Here is an 18,587-nt window from a genome sequence, read left to right as displayed (position 1 = left end):
AGAAAGTAGAACTTGAAAGTGGCAAAGAAAATCCCCTCCAACACTTGGCCAGGTCTCCCAAGCAGAATCATCTCAAGCAACTAATTGCTAATTTAACAACCCTCTGATTGAAAAAAACTAATTACACTAGTATTACGTGTTCACTGTAGAAAAATCAGGAAGTGGAGCTTTTCTTAAAAAAATAATAAAATTCAAAGCACCCGTACTCCCCCTTCATAAACGTTAGCAAAGGAGGAGGGCAGGAGGCACTTTGGTGCTTAATTTTTTTGTTTTTGTTTTGGCTACGCCGCACAGCTTGCGGGATCTTAGTTCCCCGACCAGGAATCGAACCTGGGCCCTCGGCAGTGAGAGCTTGGAGTCCTAACCACTGGACGGCCAGGGAATTCCCTGGTGCTTAATTTTAATAGACCCTCTGGTTCTGACCCACATGTTGATTTTTTTTTTTAATTTACTTTATTGAAGCATAGTTGACTTACAAGGTTGTGCTAATTTCCACTGTACAGCACGGTGACTCAGTTATACACATATATACATTCTTTTTCATATTCTTTCCCCTGATGGTTTATCCCAGGATATTGCACAGCGTTCCCTGTGCTCTACAGCAGGACCTTGCTGTTTTATTTTTCCTTTAAAAGAAAAAGTTAACGTGTCGGCATCTCTTCCGCCCCGTCCCCCTCCCCTGCACAGCACACGGCCGCGGGCGACGAAGGGGGCGGCCAGTCGCTGGTGTCACCGGGCAGCTGCCTGGAGGACTTCCGGGCCACGCCATTCATCGAGTGCAACGGCGCCCGAGGCACCTGCCACTACTATGCCAACAAGTACAGCTTCTGGCTCACCACCATCCCCGAGCAGAGCTTCCAGGGCACGCCCTCGGCCGACACGCTCAAGGCCGGCCTCATTCGCACACACATCAGCCGCTGCCAGGTGTGCATGAAGAACCTGTGATGTCGGGGCCGTCCCGCCGGACACGCTTCTCCAGGGGACACGCAGCCGGGGGGCCACTTTGGTGCTTATTCTTAACTTATTACCTCAGATGCCGACCCAAAAATTGACTTCATCTTTTTCTCTTTAAAAAAAACAAACCAAAAGAATAATAAAATAAGGGCTACCAAAGGAATTCAGCACCAGCGCTTTGACCAAATAACCCCGTGGCATCCAAGGCGCTGCCCACTCTCCCCACGTCTGTAGGACACCCTGACCCCCCAAAATGGAAGACCATGAACCCTCCCTCTCAGGCCACCCGTACTAGACGGTTCCCCGCTCGGTGTAGCTAACTTCTTCCTGTGTGTCTATGTAGTCCCTGCAGTCTCAGCCGCCACTGATAACCCACTTACTGAACTCAACGGGGAGGTGTAGACAGGTGAGGCCATGCAGCCTGCGGGCTCCTGAGCTCACTCCCGCTGTTCCCGCACGGGGGGCTCCTGGGGGTGGACCCAGCCCTGCTCTCCGGGCCCCCGTGGTGACAGCGCCCTCTTCTCCCAAACGCCGGCCACGCGTTTCCCTCAGGAAGGCCGCCTGTGCCTTTTGTTGTAAAAGCCACTGATGTCCGCACACCAGCTATCACTCTTCCCACCACCCCTTACGGACCGTCGGGTTCGGCAAAACTCACGTAGAAGCGAAGACCTTCTCACCGTCTGTTGTCAGCCAGGCTGCGTGACAGCAAACTTTGTAGGGTCGGAAGTGATGCTTCCACTGCCCCCAGGCCGTCCCTGGACATTTACCCTCCGTACTTTGTGCAGAATTGTATTCCTATGACTACTCCATCCTCTGTAACGACCCCCAAATAAAAGTTCGCTTTGAACGTTTTTATACCCCGAGTCATCGCCTGCCTCATTTTCTCAAGTCCATAGAGCACACACTTTGCCGTGAACCCCAGAACACTGCATCTGGGCCCAAGTGCGAGCCCTGCACCCAGCTCGGCAGCGCGCAGCTGTTTTTTCCAAGTTTCAGCAGATTGAACACAAGCCTGTGGTGTTGTCATTCGTTTCCCAGGAAACTGTGTTTGTGTTTATAATGCGTTAATGTTTACAGAAAACACCCGCACCGTCACTCACGGGGATTAGCAGGCTGGGTACCGCACAAACACACTTCTAGTCACGCAACCAGCCCCAGCACAACATCCCAACAAAATCCCAGTGTTTCCAAGAAATAGCCTCCAAGACACATTTCCGGCTTCAGTTTCTCTGGAACCTGGCTGACCTTCAGGCACCCAACTCACAGAATTTATTTTTACCCTTTAAAATTCAATCTCATATTAAACTTTTTCTAAGTACAGTTTCTACAGTTAACAAGGTGACAATGTTATCATAATAATTCCACGTGATAATGTTATTTGAAGGAGATCAGCACCTTCCTGGCCTGCATCCCCCCAGTGGCCGCCCAGGGCAAGGACTCTACCCTGGAGGGTTACGTGGGGACGTGACTCCAGGCAGTGGAACGGGGCCTGGGCAGAGCGACCCAGGAAGCAGGGCACCTCACTAAGGGGGCTGCCACTGTGGAGGGCTCAGGGTTCAATCCTGTGGGGACCCACTGAGGGAGGCCACAGAGGGACACTCAGATGGTCCCCCCCCAGGCGTGGGAAAGGCACGTTTTCAGCCTCCAGCTCTTGCCCCCAGGGGTCAGGCTGCCTTACATGGGGCTGAGTGGGCTCCTAGCACCCCAGGTTGAGGTATCAGAGAACCAGGTGAAGCTGATGCAAGGCACTGTAGGCTATACCTGTGGACATCTGGTTTCCATAGCAACAGCTGCAGCGGAAAAGGTGAGCCTAGAGGCTGAGGCCAGGGCCTGAAAGATGCCCAGCACAGGGAGGTGATGGGACAGCTGTTTTAAAGATTCTTTAAATTCTATAGTGTTTTATAATTTTCAAAAGTTTCATATGCACGATTTCACATGGTTTAGCTTTGATGCCTCTGTGAGGTTCGCACATCAGAGGTAGGTGCCCCGCATTAAACACTGACCCTCACACCTAAAATACATAAGGCGAAAAGACCAAGATCAAAATCTCGATACATAATTGGATTCCAAAATGTCGACCATAAAATATAAACCGAACACAAACAAATAATCCATAACCCCAGCATCTGTTTGTGCAACGAAGCTCATGATCCTGTGCAAGGACAGCAGGTGAAGATTCCTAGCCTGGATCAAACAGCCAACCTTCTGAACCTTGAAAATTCAAACTCTGCCCTTCACAGACCCTTGCATGTTGCGTGAGATTTTTCTGGTCTAGTTTCTCAGGGCTGAGAGTAACCACCACCCTGGAAGCTAAGCGTACTTGAGTGGCCGATGCTGCCCCCCCATTTTCCAGAGAGTGGGTGCCCTGAGATTAGAATCACTGTCTCGCGACCGCTTCATAAGGTGACTTTCCTCACCCCTCGCACAGACGATGCCAGGACCCACGTTAAACCAGAGGAGATGCCTCTGGAAGCATCCTGGCTGGTCAGAGGGGCACCAGGAAAGACGGAGAAAGTCCTGGAGTATCGCTCCAGCTTCCCGCTGCCTGGGAAGAGCGAGTCGGGAGGACCCCGGGGAAGCTCTGCGCCTGGGGGCCACGAGGTGAGCTGAACCGAAGACCCTGCTCACCACGGTAGCGTCCTGAAAATTAAACCCGTTCCTACGTGTGGAAGGGCCCCAAGAGAGCTGGCGTGCTCACCATCATGTGAGTTTGGTGACGTGTCCCAGCCTCAAGAAGAAGGGGTTGGAGACTCGCTGCCATTGGAGGGTTTTAAAAATGTTCCCACAGGGCTTCCCTGTGGCGCAGTGGTTGAGAATCCGCCTGCCAATGCAGGGGACACGGGTCCGAACCCTGGTCTGGGAAGATCCCACATGCCGCGGAGCAGCTGGGCCCGTGAGCCACAACTACTGAGCCTGCGCGTCTGGAGCCTGTGCTCCGCAACAAGAGAGGCCGCGATAGTGAGAGGCCCGCGCACCGCGATGAAGAGTGGCCCCCGCTCGCCGCAACTAGAGAAAGCCCTCGTGCAGAAACGAAGACCCAACACAGCCAAAAATAAATAAATTAATTAAAGGGTTAAAAAAATTATAAAAAAAAAATGTTCCCACGGACAAGAGGTATCCAAAATAGGCTGTGCAGGGGTGAGGTGGAACCCTTCTGAAGGGAAATTCCTGACACGCACAGAAGGGGTGATATCGAGCTGCGGGAGGACCGTGAAGCGGCAGGACAAACCCAAGTGAATGGTTTGCAGGGTATAAATACGGGAAGTGGCAACCCTGCCACTCGAGAGCTACGTGGCACGTGGCCCGGTCAGCACACTCAGCAAGTGCCACAGGTACGGGTGAGCCACTGGGGAGGGTGACGTGAGCACAGAGGTGTCCACCTCGTCCATCCGCCCGAGGGACACCCGGGCTCAGATCACACCTGGACGTGGCCCTACCTCCAGGCTGCCGTTCCCAGAAAGAGGCCATCGCTCATTTTTTTTTATATTTATAAATGCGGCATATTTATTTATTTATTCCTTTGACAAGTATTTTTTCAAGAACATATTTGTTGAAGGCACACATCAGTTGTCCTGAGTGGTAAGAATACCACACTGAACAAGACACACTTAGTGCCTGCCCGTAGAAATTTTAGTTTACTGGGGGATACAGGCAATAAAAAAAGTAATTAAAATAAAGTGCCATGGGCTTCCCAGATTGCTCAGTGGTTAAGAATCCACCTGCCAATGCAGGGGACATGGGTTCGAGCCCTGGTCTGGGAAGATCCCACATGCCGTGGAGCAACTAAGCCCGTGTGCCACAACTACTGAGCCTGCGCTCTAGAACCCGTGAGCCACCACTACTGAGCCCACGAGCCACAACTACTGAAACCCACGTGCCTAGAGCCCATACTCCACAACAAGAGAAGCAACTGCAATGAGAAGCCCGCTCACCACAACAAAGAGTAACCCCTGCTCGTCACAACTAGAGAAAGCCCGCACGCAGCAATGAAAACCCAACGCAGCCAAAAATAAATAAATAAATAAATAAAATAAATTTATAAAAATAATAATAATAATAAATAAAGTGCCATGAATGTTATAAAAGGAGAAATTAGGGGTACAGTAGGAATACAGAGCAGAGATATTTGAACCAAAGAATTCCTCTTGGAGGAAGTGATCTTTTTTTAACTTTTTATTTTATATTGGAGTATAGCTGATTAACAATGTTGTGATAGTTTCAGGTGTACAGCAAAGTGATTCAGTTCTACATATACATGTATATATTCTTTTTCAAATTCTTTTCCCATTTAGGTTGTGACAGAATATTGAGCAGAGCTCCCTGCGTGATACAGTAGGTCCTTGTTGGTTATCTATTTTATATATAACAGTGTGTACATGTCAATCCCAAACTCCCTATCCGAAACAGCAGGTGTTAGGAACTAACTGGAGGGGGAGGGGAGAATGCTGACATGGGTAACTTTGGAAACGAGGGAGGCCTGAAGCCAAAGGCCAAGGGCCCGCCCCCCCATGGCTGCGTTCCCCCTGATGCAGCCTCGACCCACACTGTCTGCTGCAACTGAACAATTAGGGAATGGATGGGGGCGCGGGGAGCGTGTTTCCCACCGCCTGAGACGGGATTTACAGCAAAGAAGCGGGGAGGTGATGGATCAGAGTGAGAGAGGGCGGCCGGACCAGGTTTGGCTGAACACAGACCCCTGGACGTGGGCGTCAGTATCTACATGTGTACTTCCTTGCTCTCAGCTGGAAGGCTCTAAAGAAACACCCTCCAGCCCCCCTGGCAACAGGCACACCCAGCCCAGATCTGGGCTTCGGACACTTTCTCCAGTGAAAGGTCCCAGGGCTCCTTGGAGCAATGGTTGATTCTAGGACGAGTGCAGGAAACACACAAGACGAGCCTGGAACACAGGTGGTGCCAGAAAGTAAGAAAGTACTCAAAAATAAACCCCAGGGGCTTCCCTGGTGGCGCAGTGGTTAAGAACCCGCCTGCCAATGCAGGGGACACGGGTTCAAGCCCTGGTCCGGGAAGATCCCACATGCCGCGGAGCAACTAAACCCGTGCACCACAACTACTGAGCCCGCGCTCTAGAGCCCGCGAGCCACAACTACTGAGCCCGTGTGCCACAACTACTGAAGCCCGCACGCCTAGAGCCCGTGCTCCACTACAAGAGAAGCCACCGCAATGAGAAGCCCGTGCACCGCAAAGGAGAGTAGCCCCCGCTCACCGCAACTAGAGAAAGCCCACGCGCAGCAACGAAGACCCAACGCAACCAAAAATAAATAGTAAATAAATAAATAAATTTTAAAAAATAAATAAATAAACCCCAGAGATGGGAATGGGTCAAAGGGACACAGCAGCCAACAGACACAGCTTCCCGTTCACGAAAGCTGGGATAACGTGATCAAGAAGGAAGCCATCCTGAATTATAACCCAAAGAATCAAAAGAATGTCCGTGAGTCCACACTGATATAACAATGGAATCAATAAATGAATGGGGAGAAGAGACAAATCCTTGTAAAAACACCCAGTTAAAGTGGGTAGTTATTCTACCATGAAGGAGGGGCGTGTGCGCTGTGCCTGGCGACATCCTTCCAGAGAGCAGAGTGTGGAAGGAGCGGAGAGGGCACCTGTGCCGTGGGGACCGTGACCCACACACCTGGGCCATGTGATCGGTGATGAGTCACGGTAACAGCGGGAGCCCCGTTAGCATGACCTGAGGACGGCACTTACCTCTGTGCTCTTCCTCCCAAACCTCCACCCCAGCCGCATCAGGAGGAACACGTCGGACAAATCCCAGTCAAGGGGTATCCTACAGAACACCTGTCCGTACCCCTCAAGGCCATCAAGGTCACCAAAACAAGGTGGTCTGAGAGGCTGTTAGAGCCATGGGGACCCTAAGGAGATGTGACCACTAAATGTCATGTGGTGTCCAGATGGGACCCTGAACAGAGAAAAGACATTAGGTGAAATTAAGGGGATCTAAATAAAGCATGGACCTCAGTTAATAGTAATGTAAAGCAGGAAGAAAAGAAAGGACGGTGGACGTTTTAGGAGCTGGTGGAAACAGGTGTATCTGAGAGCCAAGTCCACGTCCAGTGCAACGTCAGGAAGAAGCTGGGAGCATCTCCCACCCCCCCGAGCCCCCTCCTCACCTGCGGGATCTTCCCTCGCCCCGTCTCCCACAGCAGGTTACTGAGCCCACTTCTCCCAGCACCCTCCTTGGAGTGACCGGTCCTCACGTGGGCCCCGGCCTGCCCCCTCCCACCAGGCTCAAACCTGCTGGGTGCCCAGCCGCACCACTGCCCCAAATAGCATGTGGACTTGGGCCGGCAGAGCGGCTACCCTGAACCCCTGAGAAGGACCAGCCCCCGGGCACCACATCAGGGAGGGACAGCCATCGCAGGCGTCCAGCGACTTCTGGGTGGCGTGGTCACCAGGGCTGAGACCGCCGGGTGCCAGGGAGCGCGGCTCTTGGGCCCCACCTGTGCCCAGCATCAGCTTCCACTGTTGGTGGATGTTTACTAAAGGCACAGGTGCTGGTGTTGTGCATGTGCATGCCCCCGTGCACACACGTCACGCATGCACATACAAGCACTCATATGCACATGTACACATGCACGAGTGCACAGGCATCACATGTGCACATACACACACGCACATGCACATGTACATGCATACCCGTGCACACATGTCACACTGCATATACACGCACTCACGTGCACAGTACACATACACCCGTGCACATGTGTCATATGTGCACATACACGCTCTCACATGTACATTAACACATACACAAGTGAACAGGCATCACACGTGCACATACATGCACGCACGTGCACACGTACATGCATACCCATGCACAAACGTCACACTGCATATACACGTACTCACACGCACATGTACACATACACCCATGCACACACATCACACGTGCACATGCAGCCACATACACCCATGCACATGCATCATACGTGCACATACACACACTCACGTGCACACGTACACCCACACCCGTGCACACGTGTCACACTGCACATACACGCACTCACATGCATGCACGTGCGCACACATCCCTCGGGAGAGAAAGCACCTTTTCCAGTTACTGTACTTCCCAGTCAAACATCATTCACAATCCCTAAAAACAAATTTTTTAAAAGGTATAAAGTCAGAGCTCACAAAGCAAAGTGTTCTCGGGTGAATCCGACTTTTTTTTGACGTTACTGAGAAAGGGAAAGAATGTCTTTCCGGCCAGTTCCCCCCGTCGCGCTATCTGACGGTCACACCTTGGGGGACGGTCACTCGTCCCCACTGCCGCAGCCCTGTGCTCAGGGCTCTCCCGGGGTGTCCCCCGCCTGCCACCCTCTGTGAGGCAGGGACGCTCGCTCCATTTTACAACTAAGGAGGTTCCACCAAAGGGGGGTGAGTCAAGTGGATGAAATGACACAGCAAGGCTAGTCAGCAGGCATTCCAGCCCAAGCCCCCCAGACACTGAGTCGCCTTCCCCAAGTCGCTGCCGTTGATGGAGCCCCAACTCCACGCTGGCCCGGTGACTGGGGGGGAGGCGCACCCTGGGGGCCTCCAACACCCTCCCCACCGGCCTGCTGACTGCCGGGGGCCTTGCCAAGTGCAGGGCTGACCAACGGGGGCCCTGCCTCCTTCCACGGCCAAGTTCAGGAGCAAAGGGCCCTAGAGGGAGGCTGACTTGGAGCCTGTGGGTCATTCGATGGCGTAAAACAGTCATAAAACTGCAGCCATTTCCACAGAGACCGTTTGACGATCTGGAGGTCAGGGTCCAGCTTCTCTGACAGGGAGACCCACACTCTCGCCTGGAGCTGCCTTAGCCCTTATTCCACACCTAGAAAGAGTCGGATTTACCTGCAGGGCTCCTGGGAAGGAATTCTTGCACGTGGATTAGGAGGAGTCTGTTGGGGGTTCCTCCTGGAGGAACGGGCAGGTGAAGCCGAGGGAGGAGGGTGGGCGGGGGCCTGGGGACCCGCCCGGCCCTCCTCCCTGCGACCGACGCCAGCAGCCCTGGGCCCGTGAGATGAGCAGCGAGGAGACTCCCTCTGGGCCTCAGGACTCTTCCGGGAAAGGACCAGATGGAGTAAAGTGAGGGGCGCTGCTCGTGTCTTGGGCAGTGAGCATCTGCCTGCTAGAAGCCGGAACAGCCAAGCCGAACACAGGAAGGAAGGAGGCTCCGGGCTGCCCGGCCCTGGAAGGCCGGGACAAGACCTCGGCGGGTCTGCCTCTCCAGCCACCGGGGACTCCAGCTCTAGATGCACCTTTCCTTGCCCGGGTGCTGGGTCCTCACACCCCCAAACCAGCTGCCTTCCAGACCCTCCTGCTGGGGGGAGGGGCAGTGAGCTCAAGGTCAACGCACGGGAGGGGAGGGAAGGTCGACCTTTCTCCAGGACCCAGAGAGGGAGGATGGGGCCCAACAGCATCCAGAGCGGGCATACCGTGTGCAGGGTCTACACTGCAGACCCAGCAACTCTGCCCCGCTCTGACAGTGCAGGCCAAAGGGTCCCGCTTCGAGAAGTGGAAAAGATCGGGCCACGTGCTAAGTAAGGGAACGGGGAGGGGGTGTGACATAATGAGGGCAGGCAGGGTGGGGTGCAGAGGAGGGCTGGCCCTGCCTCGTTACACAAAGGCAAGAACAGCCCCCGGTTCCATCAGCCACAGCGGGAGCAGATTCTGCCTCAAAACATTCCAGACTGGACTTCCCTGGTGGCGCAGTGGTTAAGAATCCGTCTGCCAATGCAGGGGACAAGGGTTCAACCCCTGGTCCGGGAAGATCCCACATGCCGCGGAGCAGCTAAGCCCGTGCGCCACAACTACTGAGCCTGCGCACCTAGAGCCTGTGAGCCACAACAAGAGAAGCCACTGCAATGAGAAGCCCGCGCACTGCAACGAGGAGTGGCCCCCGCTCGCCACAACTAGAGAAAGCCCATGCAGCAACGAGGACCCAACACAGCCAAAAATAAATAAAATAAATAAATTAAAAAAAAAAAAAAAAATTCCAGACTCCTGGGGAGACCACCCCACCTCTTGCTCTTGGACACAAGAGCAAGTGCCCAGGGCTCGCCCCCCTCAGGCGGTCTGTGGTCATCGGCGCAGGTGCTCCGCGTGTGCAGGGCCGGCGCGGAGCTCGGAGGTAGAGCACGAGTCAGCTCCATCCCCCTTCTCTCGGGAGGACAAAACCACCTCCGATCCACTGCCCACAGCAACCGGCCTCTGAGCCCCAGCGCACCTCGGCCAGAGGGAGACCTCGCTGGAGGTGGAGCTGCCGGACGTCTGCGGGAGAGGGTTGCTGGCACAGCAGGCAGAGCTGATTCAACCAGGAGGTCGGGTTCAGAAATGACAAAGCGGTTCTCTTAAGACACCAGCCTAGCGGCCTGTGAAAAGGGGGAACCATGGTTTCCAGAAGCCAGATTACAACATAACCCCCCTCAAAACTTCCCACGCAGGACGCCTCGAGGCCACCAGGAAATGCCCGGCCAGGAGCTGCTGTTGAGAAGAAGGTTTCTGAGGACACTCGGGTGAAAGTCTGCAGCGATGGCTCCTGGGCCAGGCTCAGCAGGTTAACCCACGGCTGTCCGTGGCCTCCCAGCCACAGAGCAGCTGCATTTGAACAAAGGGAAAGAAGGAATGATTGAGGTCCCGGCTCGAACCCGCATCCAGCAGAGGATCCCCTCCTTCTCCACTGGCTAGCTCACTAAAGCAGCTGAAGCTTCCCCAGAACTGACCTGGTTCCCTGGTCGGGAACTGGGCCCGCGAGCGACCACAGCTGGAAACCCGTGAGCAGGCTCAGACCCCAGGACCAGTCTCCCTGGCGAGAGCCCAGGCTGGCACCCAAAGTCCACTTGGGACAGAGCCCAGAGCGAAGCCTACTCTTTAGGGCAGCAGTGCGGGTGCAATGCTTACGTGTTGTTGATGGAGAAGGTGCCGTCCTGGGCCATCCTCCAGAACACGGGGTCATTCAAGGGCACGAGCTGGGGGTGCTCAGAGCAGGTGGGCAAGACAATCAGACTATTCAGGAGGAAAGGGCTGTGGGAACTCAGCCACCCCTGCCTTCAAGTACGAAGACAGAAATAATTTCCTAGGATGCTTTTTCCCCTCCACAGTCTTCAAAGACAAGTTCCTGGGTCTCCCAGACGTCTCACTAGCAAAGACACACTTCGTGGAAAAATAAATACAACTTCCAACCACTAAATGGGAAACTAAGCCACGTCAATGAAAAGTAATCAGACTGACTCGTTTTCACTTTTGAACGGGCTACGGTTGCAAAATGGAAGTTTTAGACCTCGAGATCTGCTTCAGTAACAGGGCATGTCAATTGAGGCCTCCCCAGTCACACACAGGGGACAGGGGACTCTGCTGATGTTTCCATCACACAGATGGGGCTCGTTTGCTTACCCGGAGGACGTGCACCACCCGGGAGCAGAGGCAGGGCTAGAGGCCGCAGAATCAGAGATCATGGGCTCTCCGCAAAAACACTGAACACCTCCCCAAAAAACTACTGCTCATGAAACATTGTTCACCAGCCTCTGCCCCACTTTGCTTCCTGTCAAGGACTGAATGCTTGTGTCTCCCAACATCCGTATGTTGCAGTCCTAACCCCCAGATGGGATGGTGTCCGGAGGTGGGGCTTTTGGGAGGCAACCAGGTTTGGATGAAGCCATGAGGGTGGGGCCCCCATGACGGGATTAGTGCCCTTGTAAGGAAAGAGTCACCAGAGCTCTCTCTCCCTCCAGTACGTGAGGACACATGCAGAAAGGTGGCCATCTACAAGCCAGGAGAGTGCCCTCACCAGAAACTGAGTCGGCTGGCACCTCAATGTAGCTTCCAGCCCCCAGGACTGAGAAATAAAGGTCTGCGGTGTTTCATTACAGCTGCCAAGCTGGCTGAGACACCCCTTTCCCAACAGAGAGCCCCAAGCCTGACCTACTTGTTTTCCATTAAATTTCTAAGAAAACAAAACTGCTGTCTCACAGCTTCCCTGTCTTGGCATCTCCTAAGAACAAAGCCACACCCCACCCCCGGAAAAGACGTTTCCTATTCAGCAACTGCACGGGCAACCCACACAGAGGTCAGCAGAGACAGAGCTTTTAGTTTTGCTTCTATTATCGTAACTCGTGTCTTCAAGACAACTAGGCAGATGGGCCAACCTAAATACCTGGAATCTGTAGGATGCGATGCAGCTTTTTTTTTTTTTTTTTTTTCGATGCAGCTTTTAAAGATAGAGAGACGTGCCTTAAGCTCACAGCCATCACTCGAGCGCCCCCAGCAAGGAGCCTATAGGAGCACAAATAAAGTCTAAATCAAAGTTCTTCTCAAAATCCTTTTTAATAATACGTGTGGTTCACAATGCTGCAACCAATATAAAAACAGTGATTCCTGATTTTGTATAAATTAACATTTATCGAGAATCGTTACGATGCATCAGGGTACAAGTACCGAATGGTAGGACCAAAGATAAATCACAGTGAGCAGAAACGTCTGAAAGTCACACAGGTGCCGAGACAGCAGAACACCTTCTGTCAGAGGCCAGGTGTGAGGACGGGGCAGCCAGAGGACGGCGGTCTCCAGGAGCCCAGCTCTGCAGGGGGCTCCTCTGGACGGTCCGTCCACTCCCCACCTCCCAGGGCAGCGACGTACGTGGGGGACCAGTCACGGGGACCTTCGCTACTGGCTGGCATTTCCACCCGGTCTCCTCCACTGAGTGCAGTTCTACAAAGTGACCCCCGATCTGCTCCTCTGACCGTCCGTGCACCCCGGGGGCCGGGCCTGGGCACATCAGGCGCAGCACCCAGATCTGGTCCGTGCGGGCGGCCTGGAGCTGGCAATGTCCACGGTCTGCGGCGGCCCCTGGGCCCTCTGCTGCAGGATCACAGGCACCACCATGTCGAACAGGGTTTCAAACAGCAGATCCACGTTGTGCCCGGTCTTGGCGCTGGTCTCGAAGCACATCTGCTCCGCAGCCGGCACGTCCTTCTCGTCCAGCATCTTGTACTTGAGGATCTTTTTGTAAAAGGCCACCGCGTCCTCCGGCTGCACCTGCTTCGGCAGCCTGGGAGCTGCACCGCCGCCGCCGCCAGCCGGCCCTACTTCCTGGCCGCCCTCCCCGGGCCCCTCCTCACTCAGGTCCACCTTGTTTCCCACGATGGCGAAGAGGCAGTCGGCGCTGGCCGTGTCCGTCAGGCCCAGGAACCTGTCCTCCAGCTCCAGCAGGCTCTGGGCGTGGTTCACGTCGTAGGTGAGGATGACGGCGGCCGCCCCCCGGCAGTACATGGAGCCCAGGCCATGGAACTGCTCGCGCCCTGGGGGCGAGGGGGGAGAAAGATACAGTTACCTCTCCTCTCTGGACGGGCCCCCCGACCATGCCGCCAGGGACCCCCGGGAGGGACCATGGAATCGCGACCCCAAACGTAGGTGTGGCTGGAGCTGAACGGCACGGAGACCCTGCTGTGCAGAAAGACGGGGTGATGGCCAGTCCCCAGGGCCAGCGGTTCCTGCACAGCCCCGTCCGCCCACCGCAGTGAACCCCCGAGACCGAGGAAGACAGCCGGGCCCTGCCTTCCCCCTAATGCGCGGCGGCGTGGCTTTGCTCCTACTTCTGCGTCTCACACGGGGATGTTTACACGCGACGCTCCCGCCAAGGGTCCTGCTCCTCGATGACACGCTCTGTACCACCTCCCAGCGTGGCAGTCGTGCTGACGTGGCACCAAGCAAGTCTGCGCTCCCGGGGGGAGCAGAGGTCCCCGAGCCCAAGGCCCTGCCCCACCTCCGAGGCCACCTCCCCACCCCCAGGCTGCGGACCTCCTGGAGAAGGAGCTCAGAAGTGAGTGTGTCGGAACAGAGAACACGCACACTAAGGAAATGCCCTCTCTTTGAGGGAAGACAGCGCAACTTCACTTTCCAGCCAAGTTGGGTGCCGCTGTGCACGCCACACGGCAAAGCAGGTATGGACATCCCGCCACCGAGGGCTGGCCCCGCCCCTGAAGCCTGGGCCCCTACCTGCCCAGAGTGGGGAAGCGACAGCGGATGCAGACGGCCCTGGGCCCCTCAGACCTCCTCCCCCCTCTTCCTCCCTCCCTCACCTGCCCGTGGGCACCAATCAGGGCTGCACAGGCCCCAGGTGACAGCCCCGAGGGGGACAGAGAGCAAATCCCCTGGAGAAGGTTCAAGAAGGATCCGGACAGCTGGACACAGTCCTGAGCCCAGCCCAGGGCTGCTCCCCGCCTCAGAGCCTGGGCAGGGCCGTTGGGAATGGACACTTCACACAGGAGGGCTGAGGCCTTCCTTGTCTTTTCAGTTTTAAGGGGAAATGGGTGTTTTCTAAGTTGGACAAGTCACAGAGAGAACACAGCATAAATCTCCCTTGGGCCGACCTCCTTCTCTCTGGTCCTTTGGGGAGAGGGTGGGCACCTCCCAGGGCTTCTGCAGACTGTGACTTCCCTGGGGGTCCCTGGCCCCCTTCCAGGTCCCCCTCCTGTCCTGGCCTGTCCCTCGTCCCTCTGAGCCCCGACGCAGACGCTCAGCACACCCCAAGTGGAGGTCTCGGTCATGCGGCTAATAGACACCTGTCTCCACCAGGGAGGACAGGACCTGTGGCTTTACTCGCCCCCCACCCCCCCGAGCCCGTGCTCGGTGCCACTAAATGTGCTGAGTAAGTGAAGCCGCAAATCATCCCCTCCATTTGTTTTTTATTTTAAAGACAAGACAACACAGTTTTTCTCTCGTGTAAGATTTCTTGGTTTGTTTCGTAACCATTTGGTCTCATCTGCTCGGTGGTGGGAGCCTCAATCGTGTCAGAGGCTGAATTTACACCCTGCGCCCACCTCAACTCCCACCTTTACTCTGAACTGCAGACCCAGGGGAAGGCACTGGGGGAGGGGAAGAGGGGGAGGGGAGGAGGAGGGGGAGGGGAGGGGGACAGAAGAAGAGGGGAAGAGGGGGAGGGGAGGAGGGGGAAGAGACAGGGAGGGGGACAGAGGAAGGGAGGGAAAACCTTGGTGGGTTAAACCCCCAAAGAACTGAAATTTCGTCACACGTGAATACCTTATTCCTTCGTATCAAATCATCAGAAGGCCCAGATCACAGTAAGCGGCAAGGCCAGCGCCCCTCACCTTGGGGTCTCCGGAGGCCAAGTATGACCACGTTTGTTCCCAGGTTTTCCCCAATGGCCCCCTTGGTTTCCCTTCTTCCTCGTTCACGATGGGAAGACGGTTCACTGACTCCAGGGAGGGAAGTTCATAAATGCAAAATGGGGCCCCTCCTGAAGGCGTCCCAGGCCCCGGGATCAGTCACACCTCCTACGGCTGCCATCTGAGTTCACACCCTCCATGGGCGGAGGGAAAACCCCCTGGACCTGGGTGTGTAACAGAGAAGAGCAAACCTGACTCCATACTGGATCTATTCCTTTGGCGCTAACCCTGGGCTCTGTTGCCTGTGCTGAGTCATGCTGGCTCTGCCCCTTCGTAAAAGAATGTTGCCTAGAGCCTGCAATATGCAGGAGAGCCCATTCTCGAGGCTCTGACCTTTAAAGGTGTAACTCTTTTCCATCCATATAGAGATAAAAAGTTGCAGGACAGAAAAATAACAACTGTGTTGTTGGAGATTTATAGGAACGTTGTGCCCTGACCTGTGCACAGCTGCAAGAACCAAGGATACAGGCACCAAGGACGTGCGACAACCAGTGACACCCCCTGCCGTTTCGGTAGACAAGAAGCCTGGATTCTGTTAATAATTGGGAAACATGGCTCTTTGGGACCGCTTGTCCGCCGTCTTCTCGGTCCACTGGAATTGCAAAGAAAGTGGCTATTCTTTACCCCAAAACTTTGTCTCTCAGTTGACTGGCACGCTGTGCAGCGAGCAGTACGAGGTTGGACTCCATAACAGGTAGGCCTCTCCGGGAGGGTCCCCCCCACCCAACGCCACAGAGGAGCCCAGGATTGACGTCACCAGGTAGGCCTCTCCGGGAGGGTCCCCCCCCACCACCACGGAGGAGCCCAGGATTGACGTCACCAGGTAGGCCTCTCCGAGAGGGTCCCCCCCCGCCACGGAGGAGCCCAGGATTGACGTCACCTGAAGCGCACTTGCCCACACTCACTGGTCCTTACAGACCTAATCAATCACCCTTGACATGCCTCTCCCTAACTGGAATCTGGACTCCCGAAGAACCGGGCCCGGAGTTTGCTTTCATTCCTTTGTGGGGTACATGTGGGGCAGCGGCCCCCAGACAATCATTGCACCTTGAGCCTCTGTGCTCCATGCCACCCACCCTCCAAAGCACCCCAGCCTCTCAGTGCCCGCGGGACCACATTTCCTCCCTGAAGGACAAGGCGGGTGGGGCAGGTGGGTGGGCAGGGAAAGCACCAGGCAGGACAGGGTCAGGGTGGGATCGTCTGCCCCTGTCCCGGATGCAGATGCAAAGACCCCCATGTCAATGACGGCAGTGGACTGAAAGTTGCCTAGTCCTTACGTGCTTGCACGATGCGACCACCTGAGTCCACACTCCCCAGGTAACACCAATACTCCATCCCTGACATCCTGCACCTGACCCCCCGCCCAGGGCTCCTTCTCCATCAGGCAAAGCACCAAACCCCCAGCTCATCCCACCAGCAGCCCCCAGCCAAGCTGCCTCAAGATTCCCCCCAGACTGCCTCTGATGAAAGGTGTTCCTCTGCTGTAGTCTCTAGTTTGGGCTACAGAGCCCCCCGCTGACTACAGTGGGGACAGGGCCCAGGAGTCCATGACCTTGAACGGGGAAAGGTGTAATCTCTATTCTCACCATCCTCTAACTGAAAGTTAGCATTTCCTTCCACAGACACATTGCAACAAACCAGAAATGACTACAGGAAGCAATCCCTGTGCTGTGTCGCCGACAGAAATAACAGAGGCTTTCAATCCACACTGCAGTTGTGTATGTTTATCATCAGCTCAAAATCTCAACGGCTATTAGACCTGCCAGTAAAGAAAACCTGGTTTCCTGGGGAAACTTGGTGTTTTATTGCATGCGTTTAAATACAGTATTCAGAGAAAGGGTCACAGGCTGGTGCCACTCGGATACAAGGGGATCCATGGCACAAAAGAAATGAAGAACCCCTGGTCCAGGGGTCTTTGGAGCTCGGATTGAAGGCATGACACCTCCACACAGCTACTTATATAAAATATAGTGATCTTTGCCATTAAACCAGGTTTCAGCCAAATGGCCGAGAAGTACAGAGGAGTTCCACCCCAAACATTCTGAAACAGCGACATTCTGGCCTCACCCGGGGGCAGGCTGTTGCCGATGTGACAGCCCTGGAGAGAGCAGCCTGCAGAGAAGGGCGCCGCGTCCAGGAGAAGGGCCGCACAGGCTACACCTGACAGCTGTCATCTCCCTCGCTCGGAGCAGGACCGCAAGCCAGGGACCTGCTTCTCCAGTGAAGCCCCAAGTGTCCCCCAAGTGATCTGACGGGGAGGCGAGCTGGAGAGGGTGACGCCCCAGCCAGGTCTGGCAGGAGTTGGAGGTGCGCGTCCTGGGATCCCGCAGTGACACTGAAGATTAGAGCCACTTCCCGGAAAGCAAGTTTACAGCCGCTGGGCTCCTGCCCCGGTCTGCTGGGAAGGGCAGCCTGCCTACCCTCGGGGTGCTCTGGAATTCACCACCCGCAGAGCCACATTCCCTCCTTCTGCATACCAGCAGCAGGCCAGCCCTCTGACTAATAATTTAATTATTAAAGTTTCATGTCAAATTACACTGTGCGCTTACGGGCAGAAACGAAACAGCATTCTCCCGTCCCTTCGTGGACCCCCATGGGAGATGAAGATCAAGGCGTCTTCCAAAACTGGCAATAGGAAACTTTAGTCAAGAAGCAAAGAAAAAACAGAAATGCTTCCCCATCATTACCACTGAGCGGGGACTCTTCCTTTCACACAGGATCATCTCACAGCGAGCCCGGCAGCAAGAGGTTTTGCCAACAGCTAAAAATGCCGTCAGCTCCCACCCGCCAGGTTTCACAGGAGGGGGACAGAGTGTCATGCCAGCCATCCCGGGAGAATTGCTTCCAGGTCTGTTACATAGCTCTCTGAGGACAACAGGCCACTGTTAATGCCTAGGCCTAAAATAGTTTTCCTTTCCAGATAAAAATGTCTGGTTTGCCCTTAAAAAACCAAAGAAGTAAATAATAATAATACCAAAAGAGAAAGCAGAATAACTAAAGGAAGTAGGAACTACAGCATCCCAAAAGCCAGCCTGAAAAGAGGCGGGCAAGAGCTGCTGATCAAATCCCACAGTCTGTCATCTACCCGTCAACCAGCGCAAACAAATCAAATGCCATTACCCCAGCTAAAGAATTTACAATTATGCAGTTTTCATGCTTGAAATTCTTTATATATATACATATATATATATATATACACACACACATTTATTTATTTTATTATTTTATTTTTGCTGCATTGGGTCTTTGTTGCTGTGCACGGGCTTTCTCTAGTTGCGGTGAGCGGGGGCTACTCTTTGTTGTGATGCGTGGGCTTCTCATTGCAGTGGCTTCTCTTGTTGCAGAGCACGGGCTCTAGGCGTGCGGGCGTCAGTAGTTGTGGCATATGGGCTCAGTAGTTGTGGCTCACGGGCTCTAGAGCGCAGG

At 54.7% G+C, this 18,587-nt stretch overlaps 2 protein-coding genes and 1 long non-coding RNA gene across 3 annotated transcripts in view; 1 reads left to right on the top strand and 2 right to left on the bottom strand.

Annotated features, from left to right (window-relative positions):
• Positions 1 to 1,809, top strand: part of COL4A2 (collagen type IV alpha 2 chain) — a 176,040-nt gene extending 174,231 nt beyond the window's left edge. Inside the window, exon 48 of the mRNA XM_082435264.1 lies at positions 688 to 1,809. Within this exon, the coding sequence (XP_082291390.1) occupies positions 688 to 945 (258 nt within the window). The 3' untranslated portion in view covers positions 946 to 1,809. The remainder of the gene's footprint in view (positions 1 to 687) is intronic.
• On the bottom strand, positions 1,073 to 12,154 carry LOC309647733. Its single transcript, XR_014256272.1, has 2 exons — positions 10,879 to 12,154; positions 1,073 to 5,851 (listed from the first exon to the last, which is right to left on the bottom strand). It is a non-coding gene; the product is annotated as an uncharacterized lncRNA (long non-coding RNA).
• A 127-nt stretch (positions 12,155 to 12,281) lies between these two features.
• RAB20 (RAB20, member RAS oncogene family) overlaps positions 12,282 to 18,587 on the bottom strand; it is a 33,730-nt gene continuing 27,424 nt past the window's right edge. The window contains exon 2 of the mRNA XM_082435299.1: positions 12,282 to 13,274. Coding sequence (XP_082291425.1) covers positions 12,751 to 13,274 — 524 coding nt within the window. The 3' untranslated portion in view covers positions 12,282 to 12,750. The remainder of the gene's footprint in view (positions 13,275 to 18,587) is intronic.

The sequence above is a fragment of the Balaenoptera physalus genome (assembly GCF_965194825.1).
Source record: "Balaenoptera physalus genome assembly, chromosome: 18".
Taxonomy (NCBI): domain Eukaryota; kingdom Metazoa; phylum Chordata; class Mammalia; order Artiodactyla; family Balaenopteridae; genus Balaenoptera; species Balaenoptera physalus.
Note: the sequence above shows the minus strand (reverse complement) of the source record. Positions and strands in the feature narration are given on the sequence as shown.